This window comes from Parus major, unplaced genomic scaffold, assembly GCF_001522545.3.
Source record: "Parus major isolate Abel unplaced genomic scaffold, Parus_major1.1 Scaffold342, whole genome shotgun sequence".
Classification (NCBI taxonomy): domain Eukaryota; kingdom Metazoa; phylum Chordata; class Aves; order Passeriformes; family Paridae; genus Parus; species Parus major.
The window spans coordinates 116,480-129,134 of NW_015379284.1; the positions used below are offsets into that span (position 1 = coordinate 116,480).

The window sequence follows — 12,655 nt, forward strand, 5'->3', positions numbered from 1 at the left end:
CACGCCCAGGGTCCAGCTCCAAGGGGAGCCCCGTGCAGGCGGGTGACCCAAGATCTTGTGATGGCGTGAAATCACCCCTCCTAGCCATGAAATCACCCCTCCTAGCCATGAAATCACCCACCCTGGGCATGAAATCGCCCCTCCCGGGCACGCCAGGCTGTTGGGGATGGCATCGGGGGACACATCCCCCCCGACAGACCCCTCCCAGCCTCGGGTACATAAACCCGGCCGCAGCGCCGCTCCCGCCCGGCTCCAGCACCTACCATGGGCCACCTGCAGCTCTGGCTGCTCGTCCTGGCCGGGCTCGCGGGGATCGTGGCCCAGGAAGGTACGGGGGACACCGGGCTGGGGGGACAGGAGCCAGCACGGGGCAGGGCAGGTCCAGGGGGACGCGGCAGCAGCTCTGGGATCACTCTCGGTCAGCGGGGCTGGAGGACGCAGGAGCAGGGAGTCACCCCGGGGGGACAGCGGAAGGCTGGGGGACGGTCAGAGAGAGCTGTGGGACACCCCAGCATCCCACCGCGTCCCCTCTGTTGTCCCCAGACCTTTACCGAAAGGTGTTCGTGTTCCGGAAGGATCCCAGCGACGCCTACGTGGTGCTGCGAGCTCGGCTGGAGCAGCCCCTGCACAACTTCACCGTGTGCCTGCGCTCCTACACCGACCTCAGCCGGCCCCACAGCCTCTTCTCCTACGCCACCAAAGCCCAGGACAACGAGATCCTGCTCTTCAAGCCCAAACCCGAGGAGTACCGCTTCTACGTGGGGGGAAAGTTCGTCACCTTCCGCGTCCCCGAGGGTGGCAGGGACTGGGAGCACGTCTGCGCCAGCTGGGAATCCTCCACCGGCATCGCCGAGTTCTGGCTCAACGGGAAGCCCTGGCCCAGGAAGGGGCTGCAGAGGGGCTACACCGTGGGGGCCACGGCCGCAATCCTGCTGGGGCAGGAGCAGGACAGCTTCGGGGGCGGCTTCGACCCCTACAACTCCTTCTCGGGGGAGCTGACCGACGTCTACCTGTGGGACACGGGGCTGTCCCCGGACAAGATGCGCGCAGCTTTCCTGTCCCTGCGCCTGCCGCCCGCCCTGCTGGCCTGGAAGAGCCTCAGCTACGAGGTGAAGGGAGATGTGGTGGTGAAACCCCGGCTCCGGGAGGCGCTGGGGGCCTGAGGGCTGCGGGGTCTGGGGCGGGGGTGGCCTCGGTGCCCCCCCGTTCCCTCCTCACTCCCATCACTCGCACCCATCTCCCATCACCCAGCACCCCTTCACCTCTACAGCCCCCCACTGCTGGGGACAGGGTCCCCCTGAGTGCCACCATTCCCCCTCCCCACGCCCCCCGAGCTGCCCCACGGCCGCCCCTGCACGGGCAGGACACGGATCCAGCGCTGCCCAGCCCCACGTGGAGGCAGGAATGGGGAAGCCCCTCCCTTGGCGACAGGGGAACTGTCCCCAAAGCCTGTCCCCGCGGTCACGCACCATCCCCGCGGTCACGCACCATCCCCGGGCTCATTGCCCAACAGCCCTGCGGCTTGGGGACGAAGGTCACTGTCACCACGAAAGTCACCGCCACCCTTGGGGGTCCTCTGAGCAGCCTCTGAGCAGCTCCGGGTGGCTCCGAGGTCCCCTCTTCCCGCGGTGGTGACAGTGGCCGGGCTCGGCGGTGCCATGGGGCGGTTCTGGCTCTGCCTCCTCATCCTCGCTGCGCTCCTGGGCCCCGCAGGTAGCGGCGAGGGGACACCGGGAGCCACCCGAGGGACGTGGGGCAAGGGGGGCGCAGAGGGGGGCGTGGGGACATGCGGGGGGTTTGTGGGGACACTGGGGCACCCCGAGTGCTCCAAAGGGGTGCGGGCTGGGGGGACCCCACAGCGGCCGTGCAGTGAAAGGGGCACCCCGAGCTCTGCAAGGGGGGCACAAAGGGGTGCAGGGGGACCCACAGCAGCTGGGCCATAAAAGGGGCACCCAGAGCTCATCGCGGGGCGGCCGTGCAGGGAAAAGGGGTCTCGGCAAGGCTGGGAAGAGGGGACACGGTGGAAGCACAGCGAGAGCCCAAAGGGGCACCCCAAGGACCGAAATGGGGGGACAGCAGCGGCAGCAGGGACACGGGGTCCCACAGACAGGGAGACCCCCGGCCCCGGCTGAGCTCTGGGTGCTGCAGAAACAAAGAGGGCCCGGATCTGGACACAGCCGGCGGCACCCACCGTGTACCACCAGCTGATGCTGATCTGCGAAGTCACCGGAGATCCCGGGTAAGGCGCCCGCCCCTCCCTCCCTCCCTCCCATGCCAGGTGTGCTCCCCCCGAGTGACCCCAGCCCGGTGCAGCCCCCAGGAGTTCCTGTGGGAGAAGGAAGAAAGCCCAGTTCCACTGCAGAAAGGCCCCCACAGCGTCCTGTTCTTCCCCTCCTTCAACGACACCCACCTGGGCACCTACACCTGCACAGCCAGCAGCCCCCAGGGCACGGCCGAGGCCACCTACACCCTGTGGATAAATGGTAGGGATGGCACCGAGGGGACAGCTGGGGACAGGGGCTCCCCACGGCTTGTCCTCAGCACCCCACGTCACCCCAGGCCACAGCCAGTGCTGGTGGCACCTGCCCCGGGGGTCGATGCTGGATGTCACCTCCGGCAATGGCAGGAGCAGCCACCTCTGTGTCACCTCTCCCAGACCTGCAGCAAAAGGTGTTCGTGTTCCCCCAAGAGTCCCAAACCGCCCACGTGCAGGTGACGGCGAAGCTGGAGCAGCCCCTGAACAACTTCACCGTGTGCCTGAGGTCCTTCACCGACCTCACACGGCCCTACAGCCTCTTCTCCTACGCCACCGCAAAACAGAGCAACGAGATCCTGCTCTTCAAGCCCAAACCCGGCCAGTACGAGCTCGCCGTGGGGAACAAGCTCTTGTTCTTCACGGTGCCCGTCAGTCTCGGGGAGAGCGAGCACGTTTGTGTCAGCTGGGAATCCTCCACCGGCATCGTGGGATTCTGGTTCAACGGGAAGCCGTGGCCGAGGAAGGGGCTGCAGAAGGGCTACACGGTGGGAGTGCCAGCATCCATCCTGCTGGGGCAGGACCAGGACAGCTTCGGGGGGGGCTTCGAAGCCAAGCAGTCCTTTGTGGGGGAGATTTCATCCGTGTACATGTGGGACACGGGCATCTCCAACTCGGAGGTGTTGTGGGCCATGCACAACAAACCCACCCAAACCCCCATCTTCGGCTGGAGGGGCTTCCCCTACAAGATCGTGGGTGACGTGTTCCTGAAGCCCTGAGGCTGTGGGGGGTGTGCCCGATCCCTGCTGTGTAACCCCCTCCCCCAAAGCCATCCAACATCACATAAATGGAGAAATGGGTTTTTAGGGTGCTGGTGATCTTTGGGGGCAGGGGAGTGGGCTCACTGCGGGCCTCAGGTGATGGATCCAGGCTCAGAAGATCCCCAGGGTGAGGGGGGACGGGGGGAAGGGCTCCCAGCTCTGGCCTGGGGACATGGGGCTGAGCTGGGGACAGGGTAGTCCTGGGGGGTATGTGCACCCTTGGTAGCCCCCAGGCACGGTAGGACTGGGCTTGGAGCAGAAGCCAGGGGGCCAGGACTGTTGGGGGGCAGCCCTGGGAGAGCCTGGTGTCCCCAAGCTTGGGGAGGTTCACTCCCATGTCCTGGAGCCCTTGGGGGTCAGCCCCAGAACCCCGGGGGCTTCAGCCCCGTCCTTCAATCCATGTCCCCGAGGGGTCAGTCCCACATCCCTGGGGTCCCGCAGCCCCCTGTCCTGGGGGTTCAGCCCCACAGCCCCGGGGGTTCAGCTCCCAGTCCCGCAGCCCCCTGTCCTGGGGGTTCAGCTCCCAGTCCCGCAGCCCCCTGTCCTAGGGGTTCAGCCCCCTATCCCAGAGGGTTTAGCTCGCTGTCCCGGGGTCCCACAGCCCCCTGTCCTGGGGGTTTAGCTCGCTCTCTTGGGAGGTTCAGCCCCCATTCCTGGGGGCTCAGCCCCCTGTCCCGGAGGTTCAGCTCGCTGTCCCGGGGTCCCGCAGCCCCCTGTCCTGGGGGATTCAGCTCGCTGTCCCGGGGTCCCGCAGCCCCCCTGTCCCGGGGGGTTCAGCCCCCTGTCCCGGGGGTTCAGCTCCCAGTCCCGCAGCCCCCTGTCCTGGGGGCTTAGCCCCCTATCCCAGAGGGTTCAGCTCGCTGTCCCAGGGTCCTGCAGCCCCCTGTCCCGGGGGGTTCAGCCCCCTGTCCCGGGGGTTCAGCTCGCTGTCCCGGGGTCCCGCAGCCCCCTGTCCTGGGGGATTCAGCCCCGGCAGGCTCAACCCCCTGTCCCGGGGGGTTCAGCCCCCAGTCCTGCAACCTCTGTCCCAGAGGGTTCAGCTCGCTGTCCCGGAGGTTCAGCCCGTGCTCCACTGCCCCTGTCCCGGGGGTTCAGCTCCGCTGCCCCGGGGGTTTCAGCCCCAGGAGGCTCAGTCCCCTATCCCGGGGGCTCAGCCCGTGTCCCACAGCCCCGAGTCCCGGCGCGGCCCCGCAGCCGCGGGCAGCCCGTCCCCCCTTGTCCTCCCCTTGTCCTTCCCTTGTCCTCCCCTTGTCCTTCCCTTGTCCTCCCCTTGTCCTTCCCTTGTCCCCCCCTTGTCCTTCCCTTGTCCCCCGACACCCTCCCGGCCCCCCCGTGTCCCCATTCTCCCCGTGTCACCCCCGGTCCCGCCTCCGTCGCTCGCTGCGGCCTCCCCGGGCCTTCTTCGGCCCCGCTCCGCCCCGGCCCCGCTCCGCCCCAGCTCCGGCCCCTTCTCGCTCCGCCCTGTGGAGCCTCCCCGGTACGGCGGGGCCGGGGGGACACCGGGGCCCCGCGGGGAGCGGCGGGGCCGGGGCGGAGGGAGCGGAGCGGGGCCGGGGCCCGGCGGGGCTCGGGGCCGGGGCTGCGGCCTGTGGGGACCGGGGGATTCGAGCTGGGCGGCCACACGGGCCCGGGGGGTGAACGGGGGGTCCCGGAGGTGAACGGGGGTCCCGGGGGATGATGAGGTGGGAGGGTTTGGATTGGGGGACCCGGGTACACTCTCCTGGGGAGGTGAGTCTGGGGGGCCTGGCGGTCCTGACGTGAGGGGGTCTCAGTTGATGGGTCTGAATTTGGGGTCTGGGGGCTTTATTTGGGAGTCCCAGGAATCCTGGCAGGGGGTTCAGGGGAGTTTGGGCTACCCTGGCCACGTTCTTCAGGGTGAGGTTTTGGGGAGTCTCAGGGTCTTGACCTGGGGGTCCTGGGGATCTGGCCAGGGTCTCCAGGGGGTTGGTTTTGGGGGGCCAGGGGTCCTGATGGGCAGAGTGTGAGCTGGGGGTCTGGGGGCTTTATTTGGGGGTCTCAAGGGTCCTGGCCAGCGGGTTTTGCGGTGGTACTGGGGCTCCTGGAGGAGTGCAGGGTTCTCCAGAGGGATGAACCATGCACTCCTGGAGGGTCTGGGGGTCTGAGCTGGGGGTCCCTGCAATCGTCTCTCTGGGGTCTGGCCTGACTTGGGGGGGTCTGAGCTGGGGGGTCCCAGGGGCCAGAATGGGGGCTTGGCCATGTTCTCCAGAGGCTGGTGTTGGGGAACCTGAATTGGGGGTCTCTGGGGACTTGGTGTGGGGGCCTGGCTGTGTTCTCCTGGGGGTGACATACGGGGGGTCCTGGAGGTCCTGACCTGGGGGCTCTAACGTGGGGGTCCTGGCCAGGAGATCCCAGGGAATTTGAACTGTGAGTCCCAGGGGTCCTGGGGGTCCTGAGCCGTGTTCTCTGGGGGTGGCACTGGGAGGCATGGGGGCCTGACCTGGGGGTCCTGGGGATCCGAAATGGGGGCTCCAAGGGGGCTGGCCGGGGCATCCCAAGGGGCCTTTCCTGTGTGTCCTGGGGATCCTGAGATGGGGGATCCAGGGCACTGTGACTTGGGGCTCTTGTGGGGGATCCAAGGGGATCCACGGCTCTGGCCCAGGCGGGGTCCCCAGAGCAGCAGTGTCCCCTGTCCCCACAGGCCATGGGGGCATCCGAGCCCCCCAACTTCTCGTGGGTGGTGGAGGGCCGGCTGGCGGGGCTGGCGATGCCGCGGGAGCCGGGGCACTACCGCTACCTGCGGGATCACGGCGTGCGGCACCTCGTGTCCCTGACCGAGCACGCCCCCCCGCACCACGGCTGCTGCCCCCAAATCCAGCTCCACCGGCTCCGTGTGCCCGACTTCACCCCCCCGAGCCCCGAGCAGATCCAGAGCTTCCTGCAGATCGTGGAGGAGGCCAATGGCCGCGGGGAGGTAATGCTGGGGACACCTGGGGGGGAATTGGGGGATACCTGGGGGACAACTGGGGGAGACTGGGGTGGTGACACTGGGGGGGAATCCAGGGGGATACCTGGGGGAAGAGACACCAGGGAAGGGAACACGTCTGGGGGAACACCTTGAGGATACCTGGGGGGAGATGGCAGAGGGGAGACACCTTGAGGGTGGGGGACACCTTGGTGGGGGGAGACCTCAGCAAGGTGACACCTTGAGGGGACAGTACCTCAGGGTGGGGAGATCCTTGGGGAGGGACACCTTGAGGAGGGACGTTTGGAGGGATGGCACCTTGGTGGTCGGGGATGCTTTGGAGGGGGGAGATGACATCTGGGGGGAATGGCACCTTAATGAGGGAGATACCTTGGGAGAGGGACACAACTCTCTGGAGGGGACACCTGTGGCAGGCTAGTGACACCTGGTGGGTGTGACATCTCAGGGGGCTGCACCCTGGGGGTTGACACTTGGAGAGGGGACACCAGGGAGAGGTGACATCGCCTGTCACCCAGGGAGTGCCACGGGGAGCACAGGGGGTCCGGCAGTGCCCCCCACCCTCCGTGTCCCTGTCCCCAGGCCGTGGCAGTTCACTGCATGCTGGGCCACGGCCGGACGGGCACCCTGCTGGCCTGTTACCTGTGCAAGGAGCGGCACCTGGCCGGCGGCGACGCCATCCGCGAGATCCGGCGCCTGCGGCCCGGCTCCATCGAGACTGCGGAGCAGGAGCGGGCTGTAATCCACTTCTGCCAGTGCCTGCCGTAGGTGCCACCCTCCCCAGGGTCCCCTGTCACCGTGGGGTCCCCTCCCCTGACTCACCAGTGTCCCCTCCACAGCACTGGGGAGGAGACCTGAGCACATGGATGGGATCCATGGAATTGGGCATCCTGAAGAGTCGGGCGTTCCCAGCCTTGTCTGTCCCCTCCTGCATTAAAGGACTGGCCTGTGGCTCCTCTCCAGGTCTGGTTTTGGGGTACACACTGGGGGGATGCCTGCCCATGGCCCTGCTGGGCACCCCCAGACCCGGCTCGGTTGGCAGCTACATCCTGGGATTTGGGGTCCTGGTTCTGGGGTCCCTTGGGGTGATGGCTCTGGGGTCCTGGGTTTGGGGTTCCTCAGGGTTCTGGATCCTGGCTTTGAGCTCCCTCAGGGCCCTGGTTTTGGGGTCATTCAGGTTCTGGGGTTGTTTGGGATCCTGGCTCTGGATCCTGGGGTACCTTGAGTTCCCAGCTCTTGGCTCCTGGCTCTGGATCCTGGCTTTGGGGTCCCAGCTCTGCGTCCTGGCTCAGGGGTCCCTCAGGGTCGTGGTTCCAGGATCACACATCTGGAATCTCTCAGGGTTGTAGTTCTGGGATCCCTTGGTGTCCCAGTTCTGGGGTGTCTCAGGGTCCTGGCTCTGGGGTCCCATGGGATCCCAGCTCTGGGGTGGTTCTGGCTCTGGGGTCCTTCAGGGACTGAGAGCAGCCTCATTTCAGCCCCACAGAGCACCCCAGAGCTGTCACCCAGCTGCCAGCGCCCTGATGCCACGTGGAGGGTGACAACTGTGTCAGTGCCCGGGGGCCGACCCGGGACGTTGATGCTTAAAGTGTAGCTTAGCCGGAATTGAGGCATCTCCATCCAAAAATCCAATCCTGGAAATCTCTTCTCAGCTGCTCCTAACCTTGGTGGCATTTAAATCCTGGTTGGAAGCAGTGTCACCGTCCCCATTTCCGGGTGGGTGGCACATGGCTGGGAGCGCCCCCGGGCACAACTGGGGCCAGCGCCTCAACCAGCAGCTCCAGGGTCCCCAAAAGTTCCTTTGGAACGCCACAGTGTCACCATCCCCCCTGGGGGATAAGGCACCGGGGTGGTGACACCGGGGTGGTGACACCGGGGTGGTGACACCACGGTGGTGACACTGGGCACCGCTGGCAGTCCAGCTGTGCCCTGCCCAGAGGTGACCAGAATTGGGAAGGGGACTCACCACAGGGTGTGGGGTCACTGCAAAACTCCGGGGCCGCACATGGTGCACGCTGTGCCCCGTGGTGGCGTTTTGGGGACACCAGTGTCCCTCAGGTGGTGACACAGGGGGGCTGTGGGTGGGGAGCGTGCCTGGGGTGCAGCCACTTTGGGGTGCCCAGCCCTGTGTGGGGACAATGGGGACATGGTGGGGACACTGTGGGGACACTGTGGGGACACTGTGACCACGGTGGGGACACTGTGGGGACACTGTGGCCGTGGTGGCAGTGCCGGACAGCGGCGTCCAGCCTAAGCTCACGGGAGCACATGGGCCGGAGCGGCTGAAAGCTGCTTATGGCAGAATTATTGCCCTTAACTCCGCTGACTCTGCGCTGTCCTCAGAGTCCCCCGGGCTCAGGGGGCCAGGCTGGGCCGGGGGGGCTCTGTGGACCCCCCACCCCCTCCAACGGGGGCTGGGCTGGGGGTGCATCGCCCCAGCGCCGCTGCCAGGGCTCCCATGTGGCCGGGCCGGTGTCACTTGTGTGGGGCTTGCTCAGCCCTTGATCCCGGTTCTGTGCTGGGAACAGCACCAGGATGTCCCCCCGTCCCCTGTGTCCCCTCCTGTCCCCCCAGCCTGGCGAGCGGCCCAGCTCCGGCTCAGCTTGCAGGATGGGGACATGGCACCGGTGGCTGTCCCTGTGTGGGGACACATTTAGGATGGGATTAGAGAGCGGGAGCTGGGATGGGGAAGGGCAAGCTCTAAGTGCTGGCACAGAGGGCCTGGGACACGCAGAGGGGACAGAGGGGACATGGGGCTGGGCTTGCTTGTCACAGCCCCCAGTGCCACCCACCTGTCCCTGTGTCCCGTGGGGGAATCACACACCCAAACTACAGCAACACCCATACATGTGTCCTGTCCATGTCCCACCCGTGTGTCCCATCCATGTCCCACCCATGTGTCCCACCCATGTCCCACCCATGTGTCCTGTCCATGTCCCACCCGTGTGTCCCATCCATGTCCCACTCGTGTGTCCCACCCTTGTGTCATCCCTGTGTCCCATCCATGTCCCACCCATGTGTCCCACCCATGTCCCACCCGTGTGTCCCGTCCATGTCCCACCCGTGTGTCCCGTCCATGTCCCACTCGTGTGTCCCACCCTTGTGTCATCCCTGTGTCCCATCCATGTCCCATCCATGTGTCCCATCCATGTCCCACCCATGTGTCTCACCCATGTCCCACCCGTGTGTCCCATCCATGTCCCACCTGTGTGTCCCGTCCATGTCCCACTCGTGTGTCCCACCCTTGTGTCATCCCTGTGTCCTATTCATGACCCCTCATCCCTCCCAGTCCCACCCTTGTGTCCCCGCCTCAGCTTCCCTCAGTCCCACCAGTGTGTCCCCATATCCCACCCATGTGTCCCCTTCGTGTGTCCCACCTGTGTTTTTCATTCACGTGTCCTCTCCGGTCCCCCCCTCCCCGTGTCCCCCGCCGTGTCCCCACCGTGTCCCCCCAGTGTCCCACCCCATGTCCCGTGTTTATCCCACCCATCTGTCCCACTCGTGTCCTCCCTCTAAGTGCCCCTCCCGTAGCCCCCCATGTCTCCCCCGGTTCCACCCGTTATCCCCCATGTGTCTCCCCATGTCCCCCTCGCTTCCCCCCCCAATATCCCTTCGTGTCACCCCACATTTCCCCCGTCCCCCCGGTACTACATTTCCCAGCATCCTTCGCTCCCCGCTGCCTCGCTCCGCCATTGGCCGCTTCAGGACGCGCCCAGCGGCGGCTCCTGATTGGCTGTCGCCGCGGCAACGGGCGGCGGGGGGCGTGGCCGGGGCGGCCCCTCCCGCCATCGCGGGTTTGTTTGCGGCCGCCCGGCGGCGGCGGCCGGAGCCGAGCGGACCCGGACGGATCCGAACCGAGCCGGAAAGAGCCGAACGTAGCCGGGAAGAGCCGAGCGCAGCCGGGAAGAGCCGAGAGCGGCCGGCCGGGCATGAGGAACGGCGGGACGCGGAGCCCCCCGCGCCCCCCGCCCGGGGCCGGTGCCCCCGGGGCTGCCCGGCAGAGCCCGCCGGTCCGTGGGCCCCGGTGACGCCGCGGGAGCCGCCGCAGGGGGGGCCTGGGCTATGCGGTGGTGGCTGCGCGCCGCCGTCCTCAGCCTGCTCGCCGGAGCCGGGGGTGAGGGGCCGCCCCGGGGAGCGGGGGCGGGGGGGGCGGCGGGGCCGGTCTGGTCGGTGCCGGGCCGCGGGGCTCGAGGGTGGGGAAAGGGTCCCGGTGTGTCCCGGCGGGGCCGGTCCGGCCAGTGCCGGGTACCGGGAAGGCGGGGGCGGGGTGTTCCGAGGGCAGGGGAAAGGTCCCGGTGTGTCCCGGTGTGTCCCGCCCATATCCCGTTCTTCCCGGCGTGTCCCGTCTCACCCGTGCCGGTGCCGGTCCCGCAGGCAGCGGCCGGAGCGAGCCCCGGGCCGTGGTGGGGCGCGTCGGGGGCAGCGCGGTGCTGGGCTGCGGGCTCCTGGCGGCACACGAGGCGCGCCCGCCGCTCTACGTGATCGAGTGGGTCCGCTTCGGCTTCGTCCTCCCCATCTTCATCAAGTTCGGGCTCTACTCGCCCCGCGTGGACCCCGAGTACGCGGGTGAGTCGCGGGGACGGGGCGGGCGGGGGGTCCCCCGTGGGGTGTCCTGTGTCTCCACTCGCTGTGGTTGGGTCCTACCGGGTGCTGCTGCTGTTGGACCACCTTAACCCCACTGCCGGGGAAGTGGGGGGCTCTTTCAGGGGTCTCGGGGGGCGGGAGGTCCCTGCAGCAGGTGAGTCCCGATCCCCATCCCCAGGGCTGGCAGGAGGGATGGGGATCCCCAGCTGGCAGAGACCCTGCCCAGCCCGGCAGCAGGAGGGATCCCCACGGGGCAAAATGTGGGAGAAGCCCCCCCCTGCCCACCCCCGTGGGCTCTGGCTGCCGGGGCATCTCCGGCAGGATGGAACGGCCGAGCTCCCGGCTCTGCCCTGGCCGTGTCACCCCGGGCCGGTGCCACCGGGGTGCCCCGTGCCAGGGCTGCGGGTGCTGCCCCGGCCCGTGCGGGTCGCCTGAAGGTTGAGGCTGGGGAGGGGATTTCGGGGGAGCTGCTAATTGGAGCAAAGCTGGGCCGGGGACGGGCTGGGCGTGGGAGGGGGATATTCGCTGCTTTAGCGGGTATTTAAAGTGAGCGGTGGCAGAGCCAGAGGAATCCCAGCGAGAGGATCCCTGCGAGCAGGGAGGGGAAGGCCACAGGAGTGTCCCCTGGGGATAGGGAGGGCCAGCAGCCCGTGGGTGATTTGGGCTGAGCCCAACCCCGACGTTCTGTGCCAGCCACGCACCGAGATCCGTGCTCCGACCCTTCCCCGGGGGGCCGGATCATGCCCGGATCACGACCCAAACCCCGCTGCCAAAATTGTCCCCTGCCTAAAAATCTCCTCGGCTGGGATATCCACTCTCCTGCTGCCCTTTCCTTGGCCGAACGAGAGGGCGCGGATTTTTGGGAGACACCCGGGGACGCTTTCAGCAGCTCCGAGTTAACTCTGGGGGAGCAGCGGTGACAAGGAACCCCCCGGCCAGGACCTGGCACCTGCTCTCCCGGGAGGCCCGGGCTGGGCTCCGGTTACCTGAGCTCCGAGGGGCCCCGGGGCTGCCGCGGCTCCGGTTACCCAGGAAGGGGCTGGCAGTGTCCTCCCGCCCCCCCCGGCTCCCCTCGTCCCCGCCGCCAGCTCGGCCCCGGGGGCTGCGGGAGCAGATTGGGATCAGGGCTGGGGGAAGGGGCTGGTGGCTGGAATGAGGGCGAGGTGGGTGGGCAGGGGGGGGCTGGCGGCCGTCGCCATGGCAGCGGGGCGGCTTGTTTTCCATCGGCCGGGAAGGGATGGGGCGGTGGGTGCAGGGCGACGCCAGCCCCTCTGTCCGGCGCTTCCCAGGTGGATCAGATCAGGTGTCACCCAGCGGGGACGCTGCTGTCACCGGTGCCCCTCCTGGGGAGATCTGGGCTGTCCCAGGGTGGGCTGCGGCTGCCTCTGTGACAGCGCTGGGGGGGACGGGGTCGGCTCTCCCCTGGGTGCCAGCACCACCCACGGTGTCATGGGCCACTGTCCCCTGCCCTAGAACAGGGTCGGTGGTCTCTGGCCTGGCTCGGGTCCCCCCTCCCCGGCTCTGTCCGCGTGGCGGGGGCTGCAGCCCCTTTTGTGTCCCGCTGAATGTCGGTTGCCAGGCGCGGGGGGATGCTGGGCCACAGGGTTTTGTTTTTGCAGGGTGGTGGAGGAGGAGGAGGAGGAGGAGGGGGCTGGGGCCGGCACAGGGGGATTAAGGGGAGGCTGAGGGGCGTCCCCAGGCCACTCTGATCCCTTCCAAAGGGACCTTTGTTCGGGAGCCGGCTGCTCCCGCCGTGCCTGGGGCTGGGGGCTGGCAGCTGCTGGCGGGGCCGGGCTTCCCAGAGCTTCCCAGAGCTTCCCAGAGCTTCCCAGAGCT

At 67.9% G+C, this 12,655-nt stretch overlaps 4 protein-coding genes across 6 annotated transcripts in view; all 4 read left to right on the top strand.

Annotated features, from left to right (window-relative positions):
* Positions 1 to 264: 264 nt before the first annotated feature.
* LOC107198849 (serum amyloid P-component-like) lies at positions 265 to 1,411 on the top strand. Its single transcript, XM_015616083.3, has 2 exons — positions 265 to 328; positions 544 to 1,411. The coding sequence occupies exons 1-2, from the start codon at positions 265 to 267 to the stop codon at positions 1,161 to 1,163; spliced, it is 684 nt and encodes a 227-aa protein (XP_015471569.1). The 3' UTR covers positions 1,164 to 1,411.
* Positions 1,412 to 1,629: 218 nt separating this feature from the next.
* On the top strand, positions 1,630 to 3,333 carry LOC107198850 (mucosal pentraxin-like). Its single transcript, XM_015616084.1, has 4 exons — positions 1,630 to 1,713; positions 2,149 to 2,239; positions 2,314 to 2,483; positions 2,657 to 3,333. Exons 1-4 carry the CDS (start codon positions 1,659 to 1,661, stop codon positions 3,250 to 3,252), a joined length of 912 nt encoding a protein of 303 aa, XP_015471570.1. The 5' UTR covers positions 1,630 to 1,658; the 3' UTR covers positions 3,253 to 3,333.
* A 1,342-nt stretch (positions 3,334 to 4,675) lies between these two features.
* DUSP23 (dual specificity phosphatase 23) lies at positions 4,676 to 7,186 on the top strand. Of its 3 annotated transcripts, none has more exons than XM_015616087.3 (4): positions 4,676 to 4,771; positions 5,954 to 6,226; positions 6,818 to 6,999; positions 7,075 to 7,186. In XM_015616087.3, exons 2-4 carry the CDS (start codon positions 5,957 to 5,959, stop codon positions 7,091 to 7,093), a joined length of 471 nt encoding a protein of 156 aa, XP_015471573.1. In that variant the 5' UTR covers positions 4,676 to 4,771; positions 5,954 to 5,956; the 3' UTR covers positions 7,094 to 7,186. The 3 variants fall into 3 exon arrangements, with proteins under 3 accessions (XP_015471573.1, XP_015471575.1, XP_015471574.1); XM_015616089.3 differs by lacking the exon at positions 4,676 to 4,771 and adding an exon at positions 5,039 to 5,169; XM_015616088.3 differs by lacking the exon at positions 4,676 to 4,771 and adding an exon at positions 5,569 to 5,679.
* Positions 7,187 to 10,282: 3,096 nt separating this feature from the next.
* The window catches only part of LOC107198845 (transgelin-2), a 17,203-nt gene continuing 14,830 nt past the window's right edge, over positions 10,283 to 12,655 (top strand). Inside the window, exons 1-2 of the mRNA XM_033511552.1 lie at positions 10,283 to 10,349; positions 10,610 to 10,801. Coding sequence (XP_033367443.1) covers positions 10,298 to 10,349; positions 10,610 to 10,801 — 244 coding nt within the window. The 5' untranslated portion in view covers positions 10,283 to 10,297. The remainder of the gene's footprint in view (positions 10,350 to 10,609; positions 10,802 to 12,655) is intronic.